The 23,184-nt window shown below is 33.6% G+C and overlaps 4 protein-coding genes and 1 long non-coding RNA gene across 18 annotated transcripts; 1 reads left to right on the top strand and 4 right to left on the bottom strand.

Annotated features, from left to right (window-relative positions):
* Window positions 1-854: 854 nt before the first annotated feature.
* LOC107408689 (leucine-rich repeat receptor-like tyrosine-protein kinase PXC3) lies at window positions 855-5,154 on the bottom strand. 2 transcript variants are annotated; one of them, XM_016016180.4, is made up of 3 exons: window positions 4,578-5,154; window positions 2,247-4,503; window positions 855-1,806 (listed from the first exon to the last, which is right to left on the bottom strand). In XM_016016180.4, the coding sequence occupies exons 2-3, from the start codon at window positions 4,501-4,503 to the stop codon at window positions 1,499-1,501; spliced, it is 2,565 nt and encodes an 854-aa protein (XP_015871666.1). In that variant the 5' UTR covers window positions 4,578-5,154; the 3' UTR covers window positions 855-1,498. The 2 variants fall into 2 exon arrangements, with proteins under 2 accessions (XP_015871666.1, XP_015871586.1); XM_016016100.3 differs by having other exon boundaries at window positions 2,247-5,154.
* A 1,636-nt stretch (window positions 5,155-6,790) lies between these two features.
* Window positions 6,791-10,894, bottom strand: LOC107407913 (shaggy-related protein kinase alpha). 3 transcript variants are annotated; one of them, XM_048473955.2, is made up of 13 exons: window positions 10,795-10,894; window positions 9,621-9,771; window positions 9,414-9,506; window positions 9,177-9,236; window positions 8,803-9,078; window positions 8,559-8,633; window positions 8,366-8,422; window positions 8,135-8,275; window positions 7,994-8,044; window positions 7,757-7,852; window positions 7,551-7,634; window positions 7,217-7,319; window positions 6,791-7,100 (listed from the first exon to the last, which is right to left on the bottom strand). In XM_048473955.2, exons 2-13 carry the CDS (start codon window positions 9,705-9,707, stop codon window positions 7,018-7,020), a joined length of 1,206 nt encoding a protein of 401 aa, XP_048329912.2. In that variant the 5' UTR covers window positions 9,708-9,771; window positions 10,795-10,894; the 3' UTR covers window positions 6,791-7,017. The 3 variants fall into 3 exon arrangements, with proteins under 3 accessions (XP_048329912.2, XP_048329911.2, XP_048329910.2); XM_048473954.2 differs by lacking the exon at window positions 10,795-10,894 and adding an exon at window positions 9,944-10,324 and having other exon boundaries at window positions 9,621-9,751; XM_048473953.2 differs by lacking the exon at window positions 10,795-10,894 and adding an exon at window positions 9,944-10,323.
* A 385-nt stretch (window positions 10,895-11,279) lies between these two features.
* LOC107419587 (bifunctional D-cysteine desulfhydrase/1-aminocyclopropane-1-carboxylate deaminase, mitochondrial) lies at window positions 11,280-15,540 on the bottom strand. Its single transcript, XM_016028325.4, has 10 exons — window positions 15,022-15,540; window positions 14,810-14,875; window positions 13,999-14,193; window positions 13,749-13,859; window positions 13,470-13,561; window positions 12,866-12,958; window positions 12,479-12,536; window positions 12,290-12,403; window positions 11,880-11,977; window positions 11,280-11,737 (listed from the first exon to the last, which is right to left on the bottom strand). Exons 1-10 carry the CDS (start codon window positions 15,304-15,306, stop codon window positions 11,557-11,559), a joined length of 1,293 nt encoding a protein of 430 aa, XP_015883811.3. The 5' UTR covers window positions 15,307-15,540; the 3' UTR covers window positions 11,280-11,556.
* Window positions 15,541-16,576: 1,036 nt separating this feature from the next.
* On the top strand, window positions 16,577-18,871 carry LOC125422417 (uncharacterized). 2 transcript variants are annotated; one of them, XR_007241050.2, is made up of 3 exons: window positions 16,577-17,169; window positions 17,268-17,532; window positions 18,055-18,871. It is a non-coding gene; the product is annotated as an uncharacterized LOC125422417 (long non-coding RNA). The 2 variants fall into 2 exon arrangements; XR_007241049.2 differs by having other exon boundaries at window positions 16,577-17,532.
* Window positions 18,248-22,947, bottom strand: LOC107419592 (uncharacterized). 10 transcript variants are annotated; one of them, XR_009635728.1, is made up of 5 exons: window positions 22,594-22,947; window positions 20,774-22,132; window positions 20,101-20,179; window positions 19,013-19,061; window positions 18,248-18,781 (listed from the first exon to the last, which is right to left on the bottom strand). XR_009635728.1 is itself a non-coding variant. In XM_016028329.4 (2 exons), exons 1-2 carry the CDS (start codon window positions 22,728-22,730, stop codon window positions 21,160-21,162), a joined length of 1,110 nt encoding a protein of 369 aa, XP_015883815.2. In that variant the 5' UTR covers window positions 22,731-22,947; the 3' UTR covers window positions 19,927-21,159. The 10 variants fall into 10 exon arrangements, 3 of the variants coding, with proteins under 3 accessions (XP_015883815.2, XP_048329958.1, XP_015883816.2); XR_009635729.1 differs by lacking the exon at window positions 20,101-20,179; XR_007241048.2 differs by lacking the exon at window positions 19,013-19,061.
* Between the last annotated feature and the right edge of the window lie 237 nt (window positions 22,948-23,184).

Below are 23,184 nucleotides of genomic sequence, written 5' to 3' on the forward strand. Positions count from 1 at the left end.
TTATGCATATCTATGCGTGGTACTCAATTAAGTATTTTGGTAGAGAACACAACAAACTTTCCTAAAAGAAAAGACCAATTAGTTCTACAAATCAAAATCTGACCGTTACAATTAGCAAATTAAATTAATATATATATATTTTTTTTGATAAAGCAAATTACATTAATCTGGCCGTTGACGAAATATTCATAACCAAAATTAAGTTATGGTCTACCAAACAATAATTAATTCCACAAGAAATTGTTGTACTAGCTAATTGTTATACGTTGGTAAAGGGGAAAAAATGTTGGCAACATTTTCAATGACTTTTAAATTTTGTTTATTTGGGGTTGTGGGTTGGGTTGCCAAGCATCCATGGAAGAGCTGACTTTTGACTTGGAAAGTTTTATTCTCCTTTTTTTTTTTTTTTTTTTTTTTTAATTTTTTAATAAAGAGAAAATCCTTTTATAAGTGAGAAAAACCATTATCAAAGTGAGAGAAATGTGCATTTAAAGCTTTTATATATTTTATTATATATATGTTTATGTTTTTTACATTATTGTTTTTATTTTCCGGTATGAATTTTTTGAATGCATTCGAGCTTATTACCTTGACTACTTGCCAAACTCGGGGGCTTGACCTTTTTAAATATATTATGTTTGATTTCTCATTCAAATATCTTTTTTTTTTTTAAATAAAAAGCCTAATTTTAAAAATTATAATTTTTTTATTTTTAGGGCTAATTAGACAACTTATATTGTGGTTTAAAATATTTTTTCATATCTACTATTGTATTTTTATTTTTAACATATAATTACATACTTTGACGATACTAATTCAATCAAAGAAAGATGTAAAAAAATTCCAAGAAAAAATAAATTCAAAATTTAATCATTTTATTTTGATTTATCAATGACATGATGCATTTTACTGGTCGAGTATACATTAACTTTACAAGGTTCCATAAAAAATAAATAAATAAAAACTTTATAAGCTTATTTTGTGTCAAAGGGAATAAGATGCCAATAAAATGAAATTCAAAGAGATATATATTCGTCCAAAAAACAAAAACGAAGAGAGATTTATATCTAAAAGATGAAATATATAACATTTAACATAATAAATAATATATATATATATATATATTTTTTTTTTTTTTCTTTTGTCAAACCAGCAAAACAAATTTTTTCTTAATTCATTTTGATTATATATATGAAATATGTTTTGGAATTACAAACCCAATGCATCCAGACTTGTTTGGCTAATACTAACTGTTGAAAGGAAAGGTTAACTACGGACTTTGATTCGGAAATACAGAAGCAATCTAATACTACATATGAATAGGGTACAAACCTCATATAAATATATACCATATATACTATATCTACACTGCTTTTCTCATGAATGATTTTATATCTTCTTTGGCAATATGAATCATTTTCAGCAACTCAACCGGGATTTTTTGGAGGTGCAAAACTCTGATAATCATCTTCTGTATGGAACTGCTACGGATACTTGTCTATCTTGCATTGACAAGCATCCTCAAGACACTCTTCATCTTCGGCCTTGCTTCAGGCGACACATTAACACAACCGAGAGCTATTTTCAGAACTGCAAGCATCTGACTTTTCACAGCAGACGATGTCCTGCTGAGACTAAAATCAAGGATGTGGTCTGAGTTAGGATATTGTGCCCTGTTGCTTAATACCCACTTGGCCAACTCAGTCCCTTCACTGACTGCTGGCTTACCGGTTAGCAGTTCGAGCAGAATTACACCGAAGCTGTAGACATTCCCAGCAGTTGTTACCCTCATTGTGTATGCATACTCTGCCAATAAGTCATAACAAAGACAAGATTTAGACAGTTCACAAGTGAAAAAGGCAAGAATTGACTAAGCTGGGGAACGTTATGGAAGTAAAAAGCAACACCTTTTTCTGAAATTTTAAGCTTCAAAAAGATGGGCTAAGTATGATTACTTAAATATTTTCCTTCATGCGTGGCCTCAACGTGTGAGGATTACATTACCTCAAGAAAATATTTGGATCCCAACATTTTACCATGTTGAAGCAAGATTATATCAGGCGGCCTTAATATGTTTTATTTACTTTAACATTTGTACATCCAAGGAAATTTTTGTTATAAGAAATCTGAAGCGAGCATATGAGACTAAACATTTGAGAAATCAAATGGACTGAAGTGTAAGAACAATATGAATACAGTAAATTAATTGAAAACTGATATTGAAAGATGGTCATAGTGTTTCTAACCTGGAGGAATATAGCCAACAGTCCCAGCAATAGTTGAAAGGCTTCCGGTGCTTTTTGAGGGATCAATCACCTTATAGAGTTCAATATCTCCTACTTGAGGTTCCTTGAGTGACTTCAGAAAAATGTTTCTGCTTGACAGGTCAAGGAGAATTATTGGACCCGAGGCACATACGTGAAGACAAGCAAGACCTTGAGCTACCCCAACTGCTATACTGTATCGACTTGCCCAATCCATATCATTTCCCATGTTTTTATGAAGACCGTCAAAAAGGGTACCCTTTGGAGCATATTCATAAAAAAGATAAGCGCTGTCAACTGTCAAAACATAGGCCAAAGGAATCATTACATTTGAATTGTTCAATTTCGCAAAAGCCTCTAGCTCGTTTCCAAATTTATCATGGCTGCCCAATTGGAATATCTTGTCAATCCAATTAAGCTTCTTGACATAGTAGGTTGATCCGGTTGGCATGACTGCTTCATAGTAAGTCGAAAACCTGGTCTTCAGCACTATGTTAGACGGGTCAGCAACTGCTTCCATGGCTTTGGTGAAGTCGATATTTGATTTGTGGATTCCATTTCCAGTTAAGAAATTGCCTTCGAGAACCTGAGGGAGTGGAGGATCTTCCCTTGGTTGTAATTGCTCATCATTAACCTTGTAATAGCGGCGTGAGAATAATATAACAGCGATGGTAACCACTAAACCAGAGAAAACTGCAGCTGCAACTGCAAGAACAACTGTCACAGCCACTGGTGTTCCCTTCTTTGACTGACGGGGAGCAGGGGAAGCATTAGGACTTGGAGCTTGCTTCAGATCCTTGTTTCCCAAGGTTTCAAGCACAACAAATGTTGCAAATTTGGGAATATATCCAGAAAGGCTATTGTTGGTAAGTATCAACCGTGTCAAGGATTTCAATCCAGTAAGAAATTCTGGTATCTCACCTGAGAAGTCGTTATTTGAGAGATCCAACACTTCTAACGCAGAGAGACCATCAAGATTTTTTGGAATAGGTCCTTTAAAGAGGTTGCTGCTAAGATTCAAAGAAATCTGCAAATTTGGTGGCATCTTTGGAATGTATCCACCCAGTTGGTTTTTCCCAAGTTGGAGTTCCAAAAGTATAGTCATGCTGGCAAGGGAATCCGGTATGGAACCACTAAGACGGTTACTCTGTAAGTTAATGCTAGTAAGTTTCTGCAATCTTGAAATGGAAGAAGGAATTGGACCACTCAAAGAATTCCCGCTGATATTAAGAGTTGATAAATTAAGTAGTTGGGTAATCTCAACTGGGATTTCACCAGTCAGATGATTGGATTGAAGCTTTAAGACTTGAAGGCTTTGAAGTTTACCCAGCTCCCCTGGCAATGTCCCTGTCAGACGATTCTGAGACAAATCCAACAGTGCCAAGCTGTGGCATGAACCCAATTGAGGAGGAATGGATTCAGTCAAGTTGTTGGTATCCAGCTCCAAGTACATCAAATTCTTAAGTCCTTCAAATGATGCAGGGATCTTCCCATCAAGTTGATTGCTTCCCAGCCGCAACCTGACTAAACTACGAGACATGTTTGCAGTAGGTATGGATCCTTTTAACTGATTATTTGACAAATCTACAGTCTGCAAATTTTGTGGTGACAAAAAGTCTGATGGAATTGAACCACCTAACGAATTATAGCTAAGGTCTAAAATTTTGAGAGATTTGGTTAAGCCACTGGGAATCGAGCCAAAAAACTGGTTTTGATGAGCTGCAAATCGCAAGAGGGTGGTGATATCGGAAAGGCTTTTTGGAATTTCTCCAGTTAGCTTATTAGAGGAGAGAATCAAAACCTCCAACTTGGATAGCTCACCTATTTTATCAGGAACAGAACCGGAAAGGTTATTTTGGCTAAGGTCAAGCAGTCTCAAATTTCGATAATCCATAATTCCTACAGGGATTGTACCAACGAAATGATTCACAGACATAAGAAGTTCCTCCAACACCGTGGAATTTCCAAGCTGGGTGGGAAGAGACCCAGTGAATTGGTTAAAACTAAGATTCAAGCTTTTGAGTCCAACCAATCCTTCTAACTCCAAACTAATTTTTCCACCCAAGGAATTATAAGACAAGTCCAGAATTTCCAACCCAACAAAACCATCAAATTTAGGCAAATTACCAACCAACCTGTTCTTGCTAAAATCCAGCCGTTTCAACCCATCAATCTTCCCACAATCTGTGATAAACTCCTCCGGGATTAAGGCGAACCGGTTGTTTGATACATTAAGCATCTGCAAAGAATCAAGCTTGCAGATAATAGGCAGAAAATCAGAGGAAGAGAGTGAAAACCCAGATAGAGTAATACCAGTAATGGAAGAATTCATGGAGTTGCAGTTGATTCCCTTCCAATAACAGGGGTTTGGCTCTTCGTTGATATCCCATGGAACTTTACTACCACTCAGACTCTTAGAGATGTTAACCATTGCTTCTCTTTGGGTTGAGGATAGTTCGGAAAACACCATGGTTGAGCAAAAGAATAAGCATAGTAAAGAAAAGAGCAAACTTTGCCCATACCAGAACATTTTTGCTGAGTGTAAAAGATTTCCCTCACTTTGTTTTTTTGTACTATATAAATGTTTGCAAGTGGGCAGCTATATATATATAAGCAAGGATATATATCTATTTGTGAGTGTGTTTTTGGTTCAGGTAGAAGGAAACAGAGAAGAAGTCAGAGAGTAGAGGAAGGGAGAAGAAAAGCTTGAAAACATAAAACATTCAGTGTTTGCAAGATAGAGAAGGAAATGAGAGAGAGAGATGGGTTTTTGGGGTTTGTTTGGGAGAATGGAAATTTGTAAGGAAAAAAAGGGGAAAATGGTGGCGTGTTTAGAGTGGGGTTGACTGACCTGCTGCTGGTCTGATACTGCAAAAGAAGAAGAAGAAGACCGCCATAAAAGTTCAAAGACTAAAAAGGAATTGGAAGACTTAATATATTTTTACCTCTCTTTTTTCATTTTTTTCCATTTTCTTTGTGTGATTGTGGAGCCCATGATTGACTAGAAGCAGTATGCTTTTTGTTCAAACACGCGTAGATGGAAATGGACTCAGGGAAAATGACAATGACTTTACGCAAACAAGAACAAAGAAAAAAAAAAATATATATATATATATATATATTATTATATAAAGATTTTCTTTCCTACTTTATTGAGTCACCATATGTCCTTCTAACAAGTTATTCACAAATAATAATAATAATGATAATAAAATGTCTTTCTAATAAGTTTCTGAAATAAAAACAAGAAAACAATAAAAACAGAAACAAAATGACAAATTCCGTAATTTCCTTGTTATATATATAAAATGGCTTTCTGTATTTACGTTGAAAGTGAAACCTTAGAATTTATTCGCCAATGGTTGTTTGACCTAGTCCTGATTTATTTTTTTCAAAGAAATCTCTTTCTTTGTTCCCACTTCCCACTTATTGGAAGAAAATCAAACCCATTTTTCAAGTTTCTTCACTGAAGAAAAAGGGTTGCTCTCAAAATTAGTGAAAATTAGGTGTCTGTCTAGGTTTTTTGTTACTAAAAATAAAAAATTGTTTTAGTTTTGTGTTCAATTGTTTAGGGTTTAAATATTTAATATAAGATGATCTATAATCAAGACTAATGAAATTGAAGTTTAGGTACATGCATAGACATATAATATATATATATATATACACCTTTTTCTTATCATATATATATATATATACTTATATTTACTGTATCTTTAACTTTAATTATGCAATAATTTTGTCAAAATGGACAATAATAATTTTAATTTCTTCAAATATATACTTTTAAAATCCCTAATAGAAATATGTACCAAAAAAAAAGAAAAAAAAAGCACTATTGTACTTTGTTTCTATAGAGCATTTTGCACTTTAAAGAGTGTGTGAGCATCATTTCTTTAATTTAATTGAATTTATTTTACATTGAAGGTACCTGGCAAAGTCATTGGAGTGCCTGGGGACAATGTTTGAAACCCTTATAACTTTCTTTGACCATATAGCAATTAAGTTTAGTTTTGAAAATTGCCAGTTATGCTTGCACCAAATTCTAGTCAAAATTATTGTGAAACAGTGTTGCTTAGGTATGGACCATTAACTTTATTAAAAAATGAAAAAGTTATAGACCATTATCCATTCATAACTTTCTGCCTCCACCAAAATACTATGCATTAATAAACAATGACCAAACTATTTCAATTAAGAATAACATTACCTTCATTATTATTATTTTTTTCTCTTACATTATTTCCATTTTCTACTTTGAACATGATATTAATTTTCAAATTTATTAGTAAATTACTGAATTGCCTATCCAAAGGAATAACATTGATACAATGGCAAACAGAAAAGATAGGCTAAGAAAACCTGTAACATAATTCTCAAACTAATAAATCGTCAATACTTTGATTTAAACATGGGCATGGCAACTCTTCACAACTTATGCTGTTGTTTTAGATTTCATTTTTGCTGTAATCTTTCCTCTCTTTCTCTCATTTCCATATTAGCTTGCATCTATAAAAGTGCACAAATGTCAATTATAATTCAATTTATTGTAAATATTTAAAATTGTGACAATTTACAAGTGTTAATTTACAATGTGAAATTTGAGCAAGATATCAGATAAAATACATCTAGAACTGTTTTTCTACTTTTATTTATTTATACATTTTTTTTTTTTAAATACCAAACAAGGTGATACATGGAGGAATGTTGCCATTTTTAGCTTCCATATGAGGGACAATACCGGCAAGGTCAATCACAAACCAGGAAAGGAGCATTGTTTTCTTGCATGCTTTGGGATCAATTTCACCAAAATATCCACTGGAACTCCCTTCAATTCTAATTGATGGCAGAAAACAATATCCAAAGGGTAAGAAGTTTAAAATGAAGACCACTCAATGAGAAGTAAATTCTTTCAAATCAAATTTGTAAAATTTGTAAAAAGATTTACATACCATGAGGTTTAAAGTTGAACAGTGGGGGAAGAACACGCCCATTTGTTAGGCGAGTGTTTGGATCACGAAGTTCGTCAAAAAATGGATGGGTTAAGGCCTCCAACTGCATTCAATTTGGAAACATGAGCAAAACACCACCAAAATATGATACAATTTGGTGGGAGTAACCCAATAAAAGGGACTCAAATTACCTATAGTAACATATTATTGACAAACTAACACTTAAAATGATTTTTTAAAAGCCAGTTCCTATATGACAATGACTATATATGACAATGACTATATATGAATAATACTAAATTTTGAGTTCAATATAAAACTGTCATCTACTTACCAACGAGCACCGTAGGTTAGGAGAGTATTGCAAGAGTCTTGAAACCAGATCACTAGCTTGTGGAGGCATACGCTTGTGGAATTTCTAACAAAAAGAAAGTATATAAATACCATTATCATGAAGTACTAAAAACATAAGAGTTTTGTCATTTTCAAATTATTATTATTATTATTATTATTTTTTCTGGTTTTTGATTTTCTTAATACCTTGTTCCATGGATGAGCTTTGATTTGAGGAAATTTGAACTCTGTGTAGTAAGGATTCATGCATTCAATCTCTTCCTTTGTAGGAGTGCCCATAACCTACTCAAAAAGAATGAAATTAAGAAGAAGTTAAAGCATCAAGAAATGGAAGAATTACTATACCAAAACAGATAAGACTTTGATAACAATTTCATTTTCACCAGATAAAACAAACATCAAGTTAAAGGGTATCAAAATTACCTTGATAATTTCAACTAGTTGATCAACTCCACTATCACCAGGGAAGAGAGGCTGGAATGAGAGAGAAATAATATTGATAGGCTCTCTACAAACCAAGTACTTATCTAGATAAGAAGTACTAAAAAGAAAAGAAATTCTTACATGTCCAAGCATTAGCTCTGCAAGAACACAACCAGCAGACCAGATATCAATTGCAGTAGTATACTGAGTTGCTCCAAATATAAGCTCTGGTGCTCTATAATATCTAGAGCAGATATAAGATATATTTGGCTCATCTTTCACCTATAAATAGAAAAAAGATTGACATTACAAGTAACTTGAAATGGAGTTAACAAATACTATAGGCAAGAAAATAAGAACAAGAAAACATACCAAAACTTTTGCACTTCCAAAGTCACATAATTTTACTTGGTGGGTGTATGGATTCACCTGCATGAACACACAAGATTTTACTTTCAAAAACTCGGTAACTAGCACCTTTTCTGTCCAAATTATAACACACAAGAAACCACCATAAGTGAATCTAAACTTGGCATGTAAATGTAAAAGTTATCAACAAACTTACCAAAAGATTTTGAGGCTTAATGTCCCGATGACAAACTCCGATGCAGTTATGAATGTAAGATAACGCCCTAAAAATCTGTCAAATTACGATGCACATAATACAATGTCAGCATGATGAAACGAATGGCATTCTAAAGAAAGAAATGAGAAAAAAGTGCTTGAAAATGGCACTCAACCAATCAAATTTAATTCAGTAGAACTTAGAAGCCGGATTTCAAGATTTAGTTTTCACTTGAAAAGCATACCTGGTAACTGTAAAGCTTAATATATATCATAGGCATCCTTTGGTTCATCTTGCTGTAGTGTTTAACCATGCGGTGAATGGTTTCAGGAACATACTCAAGTACCAAATTAAGATAAAGTTCATCTTTTCCTTCAGTGGTTGAAAAGTAATATTGCTTCAAAGAAACAACATTTTGGTGGTCTAGAAGACGCATAGTTTGCAGCTCACGGTTCTTGTATCTTTTGTCTTGAAGAACTTTCTTTATGGCCACAGTTTCACCACTCTCCAAGCACTTTGCCTAGGCAATACAGAACAAAAAGGGCATGAATTAACATTCACACAATGCTATGCTGAGTTTGAACAAAATTAAGTGAACTGTTGCATTTTAAGCCTTACTCGAAAAACAACTCCAAATGATCCATGCCCAACAACACGCTCAGCAACGTAACTTAGTGTCTGGAATTATGAAAAACACATGAATTCATTCGAGGAAAATGTTCAAAAGACATCCACTCAAATAGACAAAGAAATCACCAATATGTGTAGCATCAGATTAAACAGTGCCAAGATAAATTCCACAGCAACAACCTAATACAAATTGCAAAATTTTGATGCAAAAAGAGGAATTCATACCTGCTTTGGCTGGCCATTTCTACCACCAATAGTTGTGACAATTATCTGCCCTTTATCCGTTCCATTACCTTCAACAACTATATCTTCCATTTCCTATAAGATTAGGGAAAGATTGTGAAAATTCCATGAAAAACAATCAATGAAACAACTAAAAATCTATATATATATATATATATAAGTATATGTAAATTAAAGAAAACAACATACTCTATCATCCCTAATTTTCATGGCACTCATCTCCTCAGGCAACCTATCAACACCAACACCCATAGATGTCAACCCAACAGATGCCATTTCATGGGAAAATGTTGGTCTTCTAGTTTCCTTATAGTTTTACCCTGACAATCCAAACATTTACCTGTTCCAAATCAAATTAAATCCATAAATTCAATTGGGAAAACAGAAGATTTCTCATTTTGTTTTCCCCAATTTTCTACAATCTCAAAGTTTAGGAATTGTAAAGCTCTACAAAAATATAAACTTGATGAAAAAATCATCAAAGGCCCAATACAAAAAGCATGGACAGTTACCTAATGATTTTGGATGAGGCATGCCAACAGAAAGAAATTCTAGTGTGATACATAAGAATGAATAGAAAACTGTAAACTCCAGCAACATATTCATTGCAAATGAATTATCTCTCTAGAATTCCTAACAAAAATTTTCTGTTCCTCCCAACTGCCTATTTTCCACCTAGAAGAACAAAATAGTTTGAAAAACTATATATATATTTTTAAACAGAATGACAAATTTCTGTGGTTGTTGCAGACACAGGTCAGGGAGGGACAGAAAGACAGAGGAGCTTTTCATATACAGAATTTCATAAATTTAACCCTCCCAAAAATAAACAACTTGTCACTTTCTAAAAATACTTACCCACAAAAAAATAAAATAAAAAAAAAGAATCCAAAAAAAAATAAAAAAAATACTAAGTTAACAATTGAAACCAAACATATACAACCCAAAAGTCCCAAAAAAAAAAAAAAATATATATATATATATATGTAGAAACGCATATAAAAAAGAAGAAAATAGAAATGACTATTATATCACATTCATTTTAATTATAAATGATTTATTTTTATTTTTTTCCCTTCTAGATTTATTTTATTTTATTTTTTTGTACATACCATTTAATTTTTTAATATTGCAAAAACATTCTTTCCATTTTCATATTTGTTCTGGTAACTATCCCACCGGACTTGGATGAAAATACTAAAATAACCTTCAAGATGAAATGAGAACTTTTTTTCTTAGATAGAGAAACCAGTAAGAAAACTGACAAAAACCCTCCAATAGTCCTGTTGCTGAATTTTCTGTTTTGTTTCTTTTATTTCATTATTTTCTTTTTCTAAATTATACGCAAGCTTCAATTTCTTACCCCCATGAATATTACTCATTATTTCTCTGGATTATCTCCATAGCTTCATTTTTGTTGCCACGAAAATTCCTGCCATATTTAATAATAAGTGAGACTAAATAATGGATTTTATTTAATACGGATATATGGAATATAATTGATTATTTTAATAAAGGATGCTTCATATGATAATAGATTTTTTTGTTAGGGTATTTTTGTCATTCAATAAGAGTTAGCTCTGTTATCCTTTCTTTTAACTGACAAAATGTACTTGAATGTAACATAATTGAAACTCAAGTCTCTGAAATTATTGAAAAATTAGATGACGTCTCTCCCAAAAAAAAAATAAAAAAATATATATATATATATATATAAATAAATAAATTTAGACAACAGAGGGTAGTTGAGTAGTTTCTCTTAAAAAGGGGTTTGGTAAGATGGGCTTTTCAGAGTAACAGAATTAACTTCCATATCTTAATTTAGTAAAACTACAAGCAGCCAAGAAATGCTAGATCTAAAGGGCTTTATTTCACTTATTTTCTTCCTTCATCTATCATTTTCAATTACTGCCAGGGAAAGAGAAAAAACTGTACATAACAGCGTAACATTATATGATGTTATTTTTCCCTTCTTTTTTTCTTTTTTTCTTTTTTTTTTTTTGTGAAATGCAACAGCTTGAAGAAGGTTTGAATGATAACTATGATCATCTAAAATGAAAAATGCAATACAAGCTCTGCAGTCTGTTTATACTATGGTTGTCTAGAACATTTTTCCAATACCATCCTACGGAGGAACAGATTCATGCACATCCATCCGGTTCCAGTTTCCTACCAATGAATCAATCTGCTGAACCTTGTCATACAACCCTAGCAGGCCACCTGTATGTATGAAGAGGATCTTTCTCCCTTCCCATTTCTTTGGATTCTCAGCCATGTCTTTTGTCAATCCATAAACAGCTTTCCCACTAAAAGCGAACATGCAATAACGTCAATATGAATTCGTCGAATGGTTCATCTTTAACACAACTTTACGGTACAGCATCATGCATAGCTCTAAAATAGACCTCCATGCAAACTTATAAAACAAAACAGAATATTGATACAAACCTATAAACAGGGTCGAGAATAACACCAGTGGCTGCAGCAATCTCCTTGACAAAATTAAGCTCTTCAGCAGTGTTAATTGCGTAGCCTAGACCTTTGGCCTGTAAGATAAGATTAATTATTTCATGTTCTATATGAAATAAATTGACATATGTGATTATTGAAGTATGGAAAAAGTTGTATAACCTATAGAAACATTAGAATGTACATTTATATGCATATGAAAATTTGTAGTCCTGTCTTTTCCATAAGAATTCAACAAGCAAAACCAGCAACTGAAATAAACCTGAACGTATTATTTATGCACAGACCAGCTTTATAAACATCACTATCTTTTATAACCAGAAGAGAGTAGGCAAACTGAGATGCAGTATATGGTTAAATATCATATGATAGTGCGCTTAAACACTCACATTTATAATGTCAACAATATTACGGGAGTCAACACCTGCTTCAAGTCCATCAAGTAAGCCTTGAACATAGTCATAGAAGTAATTTGGATCATCACAAACAGAGAATGCATGGACCTACAGAGCAACAGAAACTTATCATTACATGGTTTTTCAGGAAAGAAAATGAGAAATTACAGAAAGGAAACATACTTTTGCCTTCAAAGAACTCAACAATGACCCCAATGATAGACCAGCAATTGTACCGCCACTGGAAATCAACAAAATTGAAATAATAAATAAATCAATGGATAACGAATCATGACAATGGAATTTTGAAAGTAAACAAAAATAGAAAACCAATTCAGTAGTTTCAATGCAAATGTGTTTCATCTATACATGAAAGTACAAAATTGACAGTAATAGCTGAGTAAAGTCCCTATCGTCATTGAAGGTGTTACAACTTTAAGTTATTTTTTGTGTTCTTTTGTTAGAAGGAAATTGAATTATATCTGAGAACAACTTTCATTGATGTTCGTTGATAATGGTGAAGTTTTCTTTTATTATAAAAGAATCATAACGAATGGTTTAAAGCAGAACCTGCCACATGCTACAACGATGTCATCAAATTTTATGTTCTCAGTCCCAGTCTGAAGCTGGTGCTCAATCTCTGCAATTGCTTTAATATAGCCCCTGAAATATAGTATAATAACATATATGTAATAATGTTAAAGGGACAGCTAACTCAATAGCCCACAAGTAAATAGGCACTCTATTTGATAAGTAGCACAAGTATACACAACCCCTTAACCAAAAGAGAAAAACACCTACTAGCCCTACAGAGCCCCCAAATAATAAAGAAGATTAAAATAATAATGATAATAATAATAATAGAGAACCATGTGCAGAAATTATTTGTTGCAAAAGAATTAATGACCAGAATTCCTTGTTGAGAAATTCCTGATCTTCCACAAACGCTAACATTTTTTGTAAGCATCTAAGAAATTCTGGCAAACAAAAAACCATTCAGCAAAACATTATAAAGCCATTTCATACTTTGTTTTCAGTTGTTGTTTCTATTTCATACTCACAAGAATAAAAGATATTTCGCTGTAAAGATTAACAATAATAGCAAGGGAAAATCTAATCAGAAATTGACAATTGTTGAATTGTGGTTCTAAAGAAAGATATTTGCAACACTAACCAGGTCCCTAAAGAGTTTGATCCCCCGACAGGAATGACATATGGCTTCCTTCCTTCATTCAACAACTTTTCTTTTAGGTGATTGGTAAGAGCCTGAGATCAAATTTAACATAAAACCCAAATAATAGTTATACTAGCAGTTAATATTGGATGGATAACAGTATAATAATGGAAGACAATGAAATCCATCCGCTTCCGCAATCCTATGCATGCAGTAAGTCCAATATAACATGTCATGCATTAATAAAACATGACTAGCAAAAAGGAGCAGCGAACAAACCACACTTCCTATTTTTCCATATTCTTCTTTTGAAATTAATTCAACATGAGCTCCAACTAAACGCTCAACCAGAAGATTGCCTGTCAATCCTGGATCTTGATCCACAACGGCCTGAGTAACAAGAGAAGACATAAAAATTTTAAAAGAAAGAAAAATAGCACATAACCACTTAAATAAGGAAAGGCAAAAGATTAGATAACTTGTTCATAAGGAAAAGTAAGAGAAGAATATTTGAAAAGAGGATTCTGACCTTTGAGGTGCGTAGTATAAGATAACAGTCCAGATTAAGGTATCGTGCAGCCACAGCAGTTGCACGGCAGTGGTTGCTTTGGATACCTCCTATTGTTATGATACAGTCAGCACCCTGTGCTACTGCATCTGCCATCAAGAATTCCAACTTCCTGACTTTGTTACCACTCAATTGCATTCCCGAAAGGTCATCACGCTAGATATTTGCAAATACTTCTGTCAGTATAAAACAATGAAAATGAAGAAGAAATCAAAGGAGATAATTTGTAGAAGTAAAAGAGTATCAAGTCAGATCACATGGATCATGAGTGAGTAAAACTTCACACAAATTCATGGCCCTACTAAGAGTCTAAGACAGTTTTTTACCCTGTGAACAAGTTTAATTACAATGGTGGCCATTTTATCAAGATGTCATATGCAAAGAAGCAGACTTTATTTAGCATACAACTTCAGGAAGGTGCTCTGATTGCTATTCAACTTGAGAAAGCACATACCAATACACCAATCAGTAAGCACATACCAATAAATCAATTTAGTACTTGATCTAGTATTAACGTTAGTCTCAAATTAAACAATCAAGCTAAGACCAGAGTGGATTGGCGTTTCATTAGCCTCCATGTTCGGTTAAAAACACTGCTTTTCACCAACAATCTAAAAATGACAGGAAGTTTTTATCTTTATAAGAAGAAATCTTATCCAATACCCACATGGCGTTTTCAGTATAACAAGAACACAAATGCGCATTTTATACATGTGTGTGTATATATATATATATATATATATAGAGAGAGAGAGAGAGAGAGAGAGAGTACCTTCAACCAGACTTGAGTGTTTTTGGGCAGATTAGGAAGATTCCATTTATGAATTGGAGTTGGAAGCTGACAAAGAAAAGCCAGAGAGCGCATAGACAATGAATACATACTGTAAAAACCAAATAATAAACTCACAAGTCTCAACATAAAAGAGAAAAAGAAGAAAAACCCAGAGGAAATAGAATAAAGGGTAAAGAAGAGAAATTGATTACATGGGCGAGAGAGAAGTAGTTAGGAGGAATAGGGTTGAGATGGGTCGCCCAGGAAGGAGGGGTATAGGGCTTCTTGGTGAGAAAATCAAATCCCAAAGCATTGTTGGTGATGGTGTCGTTGACCTCCATTGATTGGGTGTGATGCTGAGGATGAGAGTTAGAGTGAGAGTGAGAAAAGAGTGACACAGTGAGAAGGCGATTATTTTGGTGGGTGAAGATGGGCTTCTTCTTGCTGATTGGAATCGCAGGAATTCTGAAGGAACACAACAATGGACTGCACGACATTTCAACTCGTGATGCTCTCTTCTCCTTATGTTTTATGTCCGCCTAATAATCTGTCGTCATTTACCCAGAAAAAGAAAAAGAAAAACAAATAATAAAGAAAAATAAAATAAACAAATGTTTGTCAAATTGCAATTTGTTCAACAAACAAGGCTTGATTCATTTGCCGAAAAGAAAAACAAAAGGCTTGATTGACTTGTCTTAGGGCGGCATTCACAGTGGAAATTTTCACTCTTTCTTTTTTTCTTTTGCTATATATCTATATATATATATATATCTATATATATATATATATAATTTTTTTTTGTTTTTTGGCATTTTAGTTTTGGTGTAATTTCGGTTTTTTTTTTCAATTTTTTTTTTCTGGCAGAAAAATTTCACATGTAAATGTGATTTTTCTTGTCGGTGAACACATGTAAATTGGATTGTATTGATTGTACTTGTAACTTACAAGTTTTAACTATATATATATATATATATATATATATTTTTAACACAGGAAAATTACATCAACACTCTCTTATTTGCAAAGATGATATATTTTGATATCATTCAAAGTTACAAAAAGATTAAGCCCTTAAAATTTCAGTCTTGTTCAATTTCATTATATATACTTCAGCATTAAGGGAAAAAAAAAAAAAAAAAAACTCCAAATTCGATGGTATATAATCTAGCTAATAAATGCACACCAAGGACAAATAATAACCATCTTTACTTTTGATACTAGATCTTGTGATGATCAAACGAATAACATAAAATCTCTAATCTTTGAAGGAAAAAAAAAAAAGATTCTATTCCCAATTACATTTTAATGTTTGGAAATGATAAAATAACAATGATAATGAAAAAATAAAAAGCTTGCAAAAATAGAATGAAATACGGTCCCCATACATAAAGTGGCCTTGCTGGATTCTGTATATCCAAAATCCCAATACATATGTAATATATTCTTTTTGGAATAGCCTAATAACAAAAGTACTATTTGTTAATGTTACACAAACAAAAATAAAAAAAATAAATAAAAGATCACTATTTATCAATGTAAAATAAAATAAAAAACCGGTAAAGAAAACATTTTGGGCTTTATTTATTTTATTTTTTGGTGCAAGAGCTTTCTTACCAACCGAAATGGATAGAGTATCACGACAAGTATGTTCATGTTTCACATCAGTCTAATCTTCATGCATTTTTTTATTTTGGCAAAAAGACCTTAAAATTTTGTGTTATTAGCTTCGTTAATCTCTAAATTATGTCAGCCAGACTTTGGTCCTTTCTTCATTTTATTTATTATTATTATTATTATTTTTTTTTTTTGATCCCTAAACTTACGAAAATTATAGGTTTTAGTCCTCTACTTATTTACTTACTTTTTGTACTTTAGTCCATAAACTTTGGTCTGTAAACTTCAATTATGGTAGAATTTGTCCCGAAATGTTGATACTTTTGAGCTTTTAAGTTCGAATGCTTTTCAAAGCAATGAACATTTATAAGATTATCTTATGCTCTCAAATTTTGTTGTAGAGATGCTGCTGGCCTTCCATTAGCTCTTGAAGTATTAGGTTCCTTACTATGTGGCAGGAGAAAATACGAATGGCAAAGTCCAATACAGAATTTAGAGAAGAAACGAAGTTATATGAAATGCTTTACAGGAATGATGGAAGTCATTTTCTTGGATATTGCATTTTTTCTTTGGGGGAGAGGACAGAGATTTTGTCATCAAAATACTCGGGAGTAGTAATATTTGCCCAGTCACTAAAACTGGAGTTCTCACTGATATGTCTCTTCGTAAAGACAGAGTTTAACAAAACTGAAAGTTGGTAAATGCAGTAGCTTATGGATGTTTTTCATGTATACTCGGAAAACACAGTAAGAATCATCTATAACTTCTACTTATCATACGAAATAAAACTTTGTATCCTTTAGTACTACCTAATATATCAAGTGCTTTCTTCCTGAACAATTAGGCAACCAATTTGAATGAAGGCATTTTGCTGAGATTGCCTGCACAGAAAACTCCGTCCTCTGAACATGAAAAGGCTTTGTCTGCTTGTATTTGGTAATACAGTCCTTTCTACAGCCATTAAATATCTCCTTGACGAGTTGAAGGTTTATTAATTTATCTGGATACCGGTTTCCTAACAATTCCCTTCAATTCGGGTCCAAAACAACTCTTCATACTTACTCAACATTCCTCATAGCCATATCCATCAACTGTTGGAAGAATTCAAGGTGCAAATTACTTACCATAACAACATTGATCTGTTCTTCATAGCTATTTTACATTTTTTATTTAATTATTTATTTTTTTACTTTTCCTTCTTCGTTATCTTGTCTCTGCACCGTTTTGAAAACCTAAAACTTGTGAACTTAAGTCACTCTGAATTCTTAAGAAAAATTCATGACAGATCAACAGTTCCGAATCTTGAGAGTTTGTTTCTTGGCCATTGTACAAATTTAGTCGAGGTTCATGAGTCTGTTGGGTATCTCAAGGGGCTAGCTATTTTGGAACTTCAATCCTGCTGCAACCTTAGAAGTTTTCCTAGGAATTTGGCGTCCAAATCTTTTACAACACTGGATTTTCAAGGCTGTTCAAGACTATAGGAATTTTTCCCAATATTTTTGAATAGATACAACAATTAAGACTGTCTCGATTTATCTAGTAGAGCTACAGAAGAGTTGCCTTCCTCAATCTAGCTTTTTGTCAGCCTTAAGAGTTAAACTTATCCTCTTTGTGTTTTTCTTCATGGGCAGAGATGAATCTCATCTGAGCTAAAGAATTGTTGAAGCTGTGTTGAGCAAAGTAAATCATACACTTCTACATGTTGCCAGCCAAATATCCAGTTGGAATTGAGACTGCTTACGGGAATTGGAAACCCTAACAGATGTTGGAACTGGGAAGAATGATGTGAAACTCTAGGGATCTATGGAATTGGTGACACAGGCAAGACAATAATTGGCAAAGCTTTATTCAATAAATTTGCTGAAGAATTTGAAGGTTCCAACTTCCTTGCAGCATGTTAGTTTTGTTCAACTACAAGACGCTTTTTGACATGATTGGGAATAACATTTTGAAAGTTGGCAATATTCATAGAGGTGTCAATACCATAACGGTAAGACTACGATACAAGGAGAGTACTTGTAGTTCTTGATGATGTTGATGAACTAGATCAGCTGGAGACATCAGTAGGAAGGCATGAGTGGTTTGGCTTAGTAAGTAGAATCATCATAACTGGTAGAAATAAACACTTTGCTAACCACTCATGGAGCTAATGTGATATAGGCAGGGGTATTGGATCATTTGAGAGCGGTTCAACTCTTTAGTTGGAATGCTTTTAAGAGGGAGATACCAGCAGAAGATTATCTTATGCTTTCAGATCATATTGTTTAACATGCTTGTGGCCTTCCTTTAGCTCTTGAAGTATTGGGCACCTTCCTATGTGGTAGAACAGAACATCAATGGCAAAGTGCAATACACAATCTGAAAAAGAAACCCAACAAGAAGTTATACCAGATACTTAGAATAAGTTTATGATGCTTTGCAGGATGATTAGAAAGTTCTTTTCCTTGATATTGCATGTTCCTTTGTTGAAGAGGAAGTAAATTATGCTATCAAAGTACTTGGAACTAGCAATCTTTGCCTAATCATTGGAATTCATATTCTAATTTGTCTCTCATAAATGTAGAGGGTAATAGGCTAAGAATGCTTAACTTGATAGAAGAAGTGGGAAAGTAAATTGTCTGCCAAGAATCCCCTCAAGCTGGCAAATGCAGTAGATTATGGTCCGCAAATGATGTTTTCCACGTTTTCTCAGAAAACACAGTAAGAATCATCTACAAGCTCCTTGTAATTATAACTTCTAATAGGATTTTGTTTGTATAAATATGTTTTACTCTCAAAAATAGTAATCTAGCAGCGCATTTAAAAATGTAAAGTAATTTTTAATATTATTAGACATTGTTTAGGAAGTATATAAATACTAATACAGGTCTGCATAATTTGGATTATCGGTATATTTTTGCTAACTCCAATATACCGGAATCAAGAAAAGCAAACCAATCATGTTTTTTCTTCATTCCTAATAAAATAAAAACTGCAATCCCAGCTAGCGACTTAATGCCACAGAGGGAAAAAATTAATAAATAAATAAAAATGGAATTGCACGAATATCCTAGTCATTACATTATAATATCTTTTTGTTCTGGTAGATCTGCATGTATGGCTAAGCTAGACATTTGCAAATATTTCTCTCAGTATAAAACAATGAAAGGAAGAAGAAATAAAAGGACAGCCACTTGTTGAACTAAAAGAGTATCAAGTCAGCTCTCATCGATCATGAGTGAGAAAAAATTCCACTGATTCTTGGCCCTACCTAGAGTAAGAGATAGCTTTATACCCTGCCTAGAGTGGAACTACATTACTAACCATTTCATTTATGAGATGACTCAAATTATATATAAAGAGAATCAGACCTCTAATATCCATAAAACATGTTAGACCAAAAGTTACTTTGACTGCTATCCAACTTCGGAAAGCACAGACAAATATACTAATTTAATACTTCACGTAGTATAAAAATCGGTCCCAAACTAATGAACTAAGCTAAGGTCAGAGTGGATTGACAATTCATCAGCCTCAATGGTGAATTAAAAATACTGCATTTCACCAACAATCTAAAATAACATAAAGCTTCCATCTTTATAAGAGCATATCTTGTCCGATGCCTACACTTTTCAGTATAACATAAATAAATTTCACAAATGTGCACATGTATATGTATATTTATATACAAAGAGTACCATCAACTAGACTTGAGTGCTGTTCGGCAGATTAGGTAGATTCCATTTATGAATTGGAGTTGGAAGCTGATAAGAAAAGCTAGAAAGCATATAGTAATCAATACAAACTGTAATAACCAATTAATATACTCACAAGTTTCAACATAAGAGAAGAAAAGAAGAAAAAGCCAGATGAAATAGATAACAGGGGAAAGAACAGAAATTGATTACATGGGTAAAAGAGTAGTTAGAAGGAATGGGGTTGAGATGGGTCACCCAAGGAGGGGTGTAGAGCTTCTTGGCGAGACAATCCAACCCCACTGCCTTTGTTGGTGTTGGTGTTGACCTCTATGAGAAGACATTGTGATAAAGAATAGAGAAAACAACAAAGCTCAAAGGACGATTTCTCATAGAGAATTTTGGAAAGATATAAAAGCAGTGACTTTGTTTGCAGTAATTTCATAGTCTAAAGGCAGTAAACTGAGTTTGATAAGAAAAATGATTAAGAAAGGGGTCAAGGTATATGCAATCAGTAATGGTTTCAAATCTGCCCCCAGATTCACATGGTTTCCCATTATGAGGGATGAAGATAAACATTGCTTTTTTTAACAAGAAATATGATAGGTGCTTCACCAAACTGAAAGGTGAACAGTGTGCATGCACATATTCTTGAAAACAAAAGCTTGATGCTCACCAACGAAGGCCTGTCCAGAGAATCCAGTATGCTGAATGTGGTCAATACTTCAAGGGTAAAATTTGATTTCAACTGCGACTCCCTTCTCCTTCTGGAGGAAATCCTTTCATATACTCCAAAACTGAAATAGATGGGTAGTTGTTCATCCTCATGGAGTTTGCATTCATCAACTGTATTTCTCTGTACATCACTCGTTGAACAATATTATAATCTCTGTGCTCCAACTCCAGCTATTTATTTTGTGTGGTATTAAGGTCAAAGTTTCACCCAACAGCTCAGAAAGCCATATCTCTGCTGCTGAGCGCAGAGGATATATATCATATCAATGTAAGCCACATAAATCCGAATAGGCTAAACTAAATATCAATTGGAGACATCCACATAGATCATATTTGCAGCTTTCCATCAATTTCTCGCATCAACAACTTGGAGCTGTCAACAATGCGTTTGCTATCATAAACAATGTAACTGCATAACTCATGTCTAGCTGCTGGCCTAAGTGAATGTAATTCAGTAAGGGGATTCATGATCACTGATTTACTGCACAACTTCTTTGCAGGCTGGACATGCTTCCACCAGAAATCAGAGAGTGCCATTTTCAGTACATTCCAGTATTTTTCATCTCGATACATCCGAAATAAGCTGCTTCCTTTAGGAGTCCAAACATAGAAATCCATCCAATCCCTGTCCAATATTTCCATCAAACCCTGCGCCTGTGGAACATAGTAGATAGGGATCCGCAACCAAGGATTAGCATTAGCCATATCTCCTCTGAAGAATGGACACTTAATCTCCAGCACTCCTCCTGCAGGCAATACATAAACATCCTTGTCTACAGGGAATCCATAAACTATCCCATCTGGTGAAGCTCCAAGCCAACTATCTACAGGGTCCTTATTAGCATTACCATAGACCTGAAACTCCGGAAACATAACAGTATTTCCAGTTATCAGCTTGTATCTTTCAAGTGCTTCTTCTTCTTTTACATTGCTCCAAAAGGTAGGTATGTTACCAGAAAATGTCTCAATTGCCCCAATCTTCTCCAACCAGAGCTGGACTCTTCTGCCATGCCGAAATCCAACAGCTGCAGCAAAAGTGCTTGCTGTAAGTCTATGCTTTCTGCGTTCTTGCCAATTCTTGAACCAGTGCTGAAGACATTTCGATTTAAGAAAAGGATAAGTGTCAGCAGACTGAAAATCAGTATAAAGCTTCCCAGAATCTGGTTCTGAAATATTTTGGTTGCAGTAGCTCCTTCTTAACCAACCATCCGTCACAAGCAAACCTAGAATTGATCTATTTTCACACTTTTGATATGACAGCCGAACAACAAAGGGGATCAAGCAATAGGCAACTTCTTCACTGCCCCCGTAAAAACAGAACATTAGTCAGACCAAATAGAAAAAATCCAATACTTGACAAACAGGAAACACCAATTTTAAGTAATGTAATGTATCTGTAAAGTCCTGCCATAGCATGCACACATGCCCACATGGGCGTGGACGTCAGATTACATGTAGTTTCATTATCTGATTACATGTAAATCATGGGATATGGACCTGGGATTACATGTACTTTGACATGTACCGTGTATGTCACCTGTAGCAAGCTTATCATCTGTAAAGCCATCGTTGCAAAACTATAATTATTGACAATTTAATTCCTCTCGTCAAAAGAATATATATATATATATATATATTTCTTACCAAATGAAATTAAAATTCAAAAAGTTAGCAAAAATCATGTCTTTTTAAGAAAAAGAAGCAAAACTTTGATGAAAAGAAAGAGAGGTGCATAAACAGAGGAAGAAGAAGGGGGCTAACCGTGCAAGCCTGTGAGGAGGGCTCCGATGCATAGAGACTACTCCCATTAAGCTTCTTCTTGTTTGTGAATGCTTCAGATTCTCTGTCTGATGAAAAAGATTAGTGCCCAAAAAGTCCAACCGCAATTTAAACATCATGGAAATAATTTTACAAAAAAGAATAGAAAATGGAAGAAATATAAGGCAGCAATAAGATAGGTGGAAAAGGAGTGAGAAAGACAAAGGGAATCAAAGAGAAAGGTGGAGGATTTCTGAATTTGATTTGGGCAGACTCAGACTCCTCTTCTTCTTCTTCTTCATGTAATTTAGGGTTTAAGAATGGACTGGGTTTTAGACTACATGCCACTCCTCTAATACGTGTGTAAGTGTGTATTCCTTTAGTTTTTTCAGTTTTTTTTTTTTTTTTTTGGTGTCTATGTCAGCAGTACGTCATGAAATCCATTTTGTAAATTATTTTTTGTACACATAATTTTTATAGTGAAAAATATCTTTTAATTGTAGGCCCAAAAAAAAAACAAAAGAAAAAAAAAAATTAGAGAGAGGGATCTTATAATAAAATAGTGAAATTAATGGCGAGCTATTACAAGTTTAT

This window comes from Ziziphus jujuba, chromosome 2 (assembly GCF_031755915.1).
Source record: "Ziziphus jujuba cultivar Dongzao chromosome 2, ASM3175591v1".
NCBI lineage: Eukaryota > Viridiplantae > Streptophyta > Magnoliopsida > Rosales > Rhamnaceae > Ziziphus > Ziziphus jujuba.

Bases quoted from the DNA above. Each gene is read 5' to 3' on its own strand.
- LOC107419587 (XM_016028325.4), bottom strand. From the start codon at position 15,306: ATGTCGTGCAGTCCATTGTTGTGTTCCTTCAGAATTCCTGCGATTCCA. The intron at 14,876-15,021 runs GTAATCAATTTC...TTTCTTTGTCAG, and splicing joins ACTACTTCTCTCTCGCCCAT to CTTCCAACTCCAATTCATAA. The intron at 11,738-11,879 runs GTTTGTATCAAT...GTTCGCTTTTAG, and splicing joins ATTCTCGACCCTGTTTATAG to TGGGAAAGCTGTTTATGGAT.
- LOC107408689 (XM_016016100.3), bottom strand. From the start codon at position 4,794: ATGTTCTGGTATGGGCAAAGTTTGCTCTTTTCTTTACTATGCTTATTC. The intron at 1,807-2,246 runs GTTAGAAACACT...ACTTATTGGCAG, and splicing joins TGTTGGCTATATTCCTCCAG to AGTATGCATACACAATGAGG.
- LOC107419592 (XM_016028329.4), bottom strand. From the start codon at position 22,730: ATGATGTTTAAATTGCGGTTGGACTTTTTGGGCACTAATCTTTTTCAT. The intron at 22,133-22,593 runs GTTAGCCCCCTT...TTACGGGGGCAG, and splicing joins CCTCCTCACAGGCTTGCACG to TGAAGAAGTTGCCTATTGCT.
- LOC107407913 (XM_048473955.2), bottom strand. From the start codon at position 9,707: ATGGCATCTGTTGGGTTGACATCTATGGGTGTTGGTGTTGATAGGTTG. The intron at 9,237-9,413 runs GTATGAATTCCT...TCATAATTCCAG, and splicing joins GAAATGGCCAGCCAAAGCAG to ACACTAAGTTACGTTGCTGA. The intron at 7,853-7,993 runs GTAATTTTGATA...CTTTTTGAGTAG, and splicing joins AACTAGTTGAAATTATCAAG to GTTATGGGCACTCCTACAAA.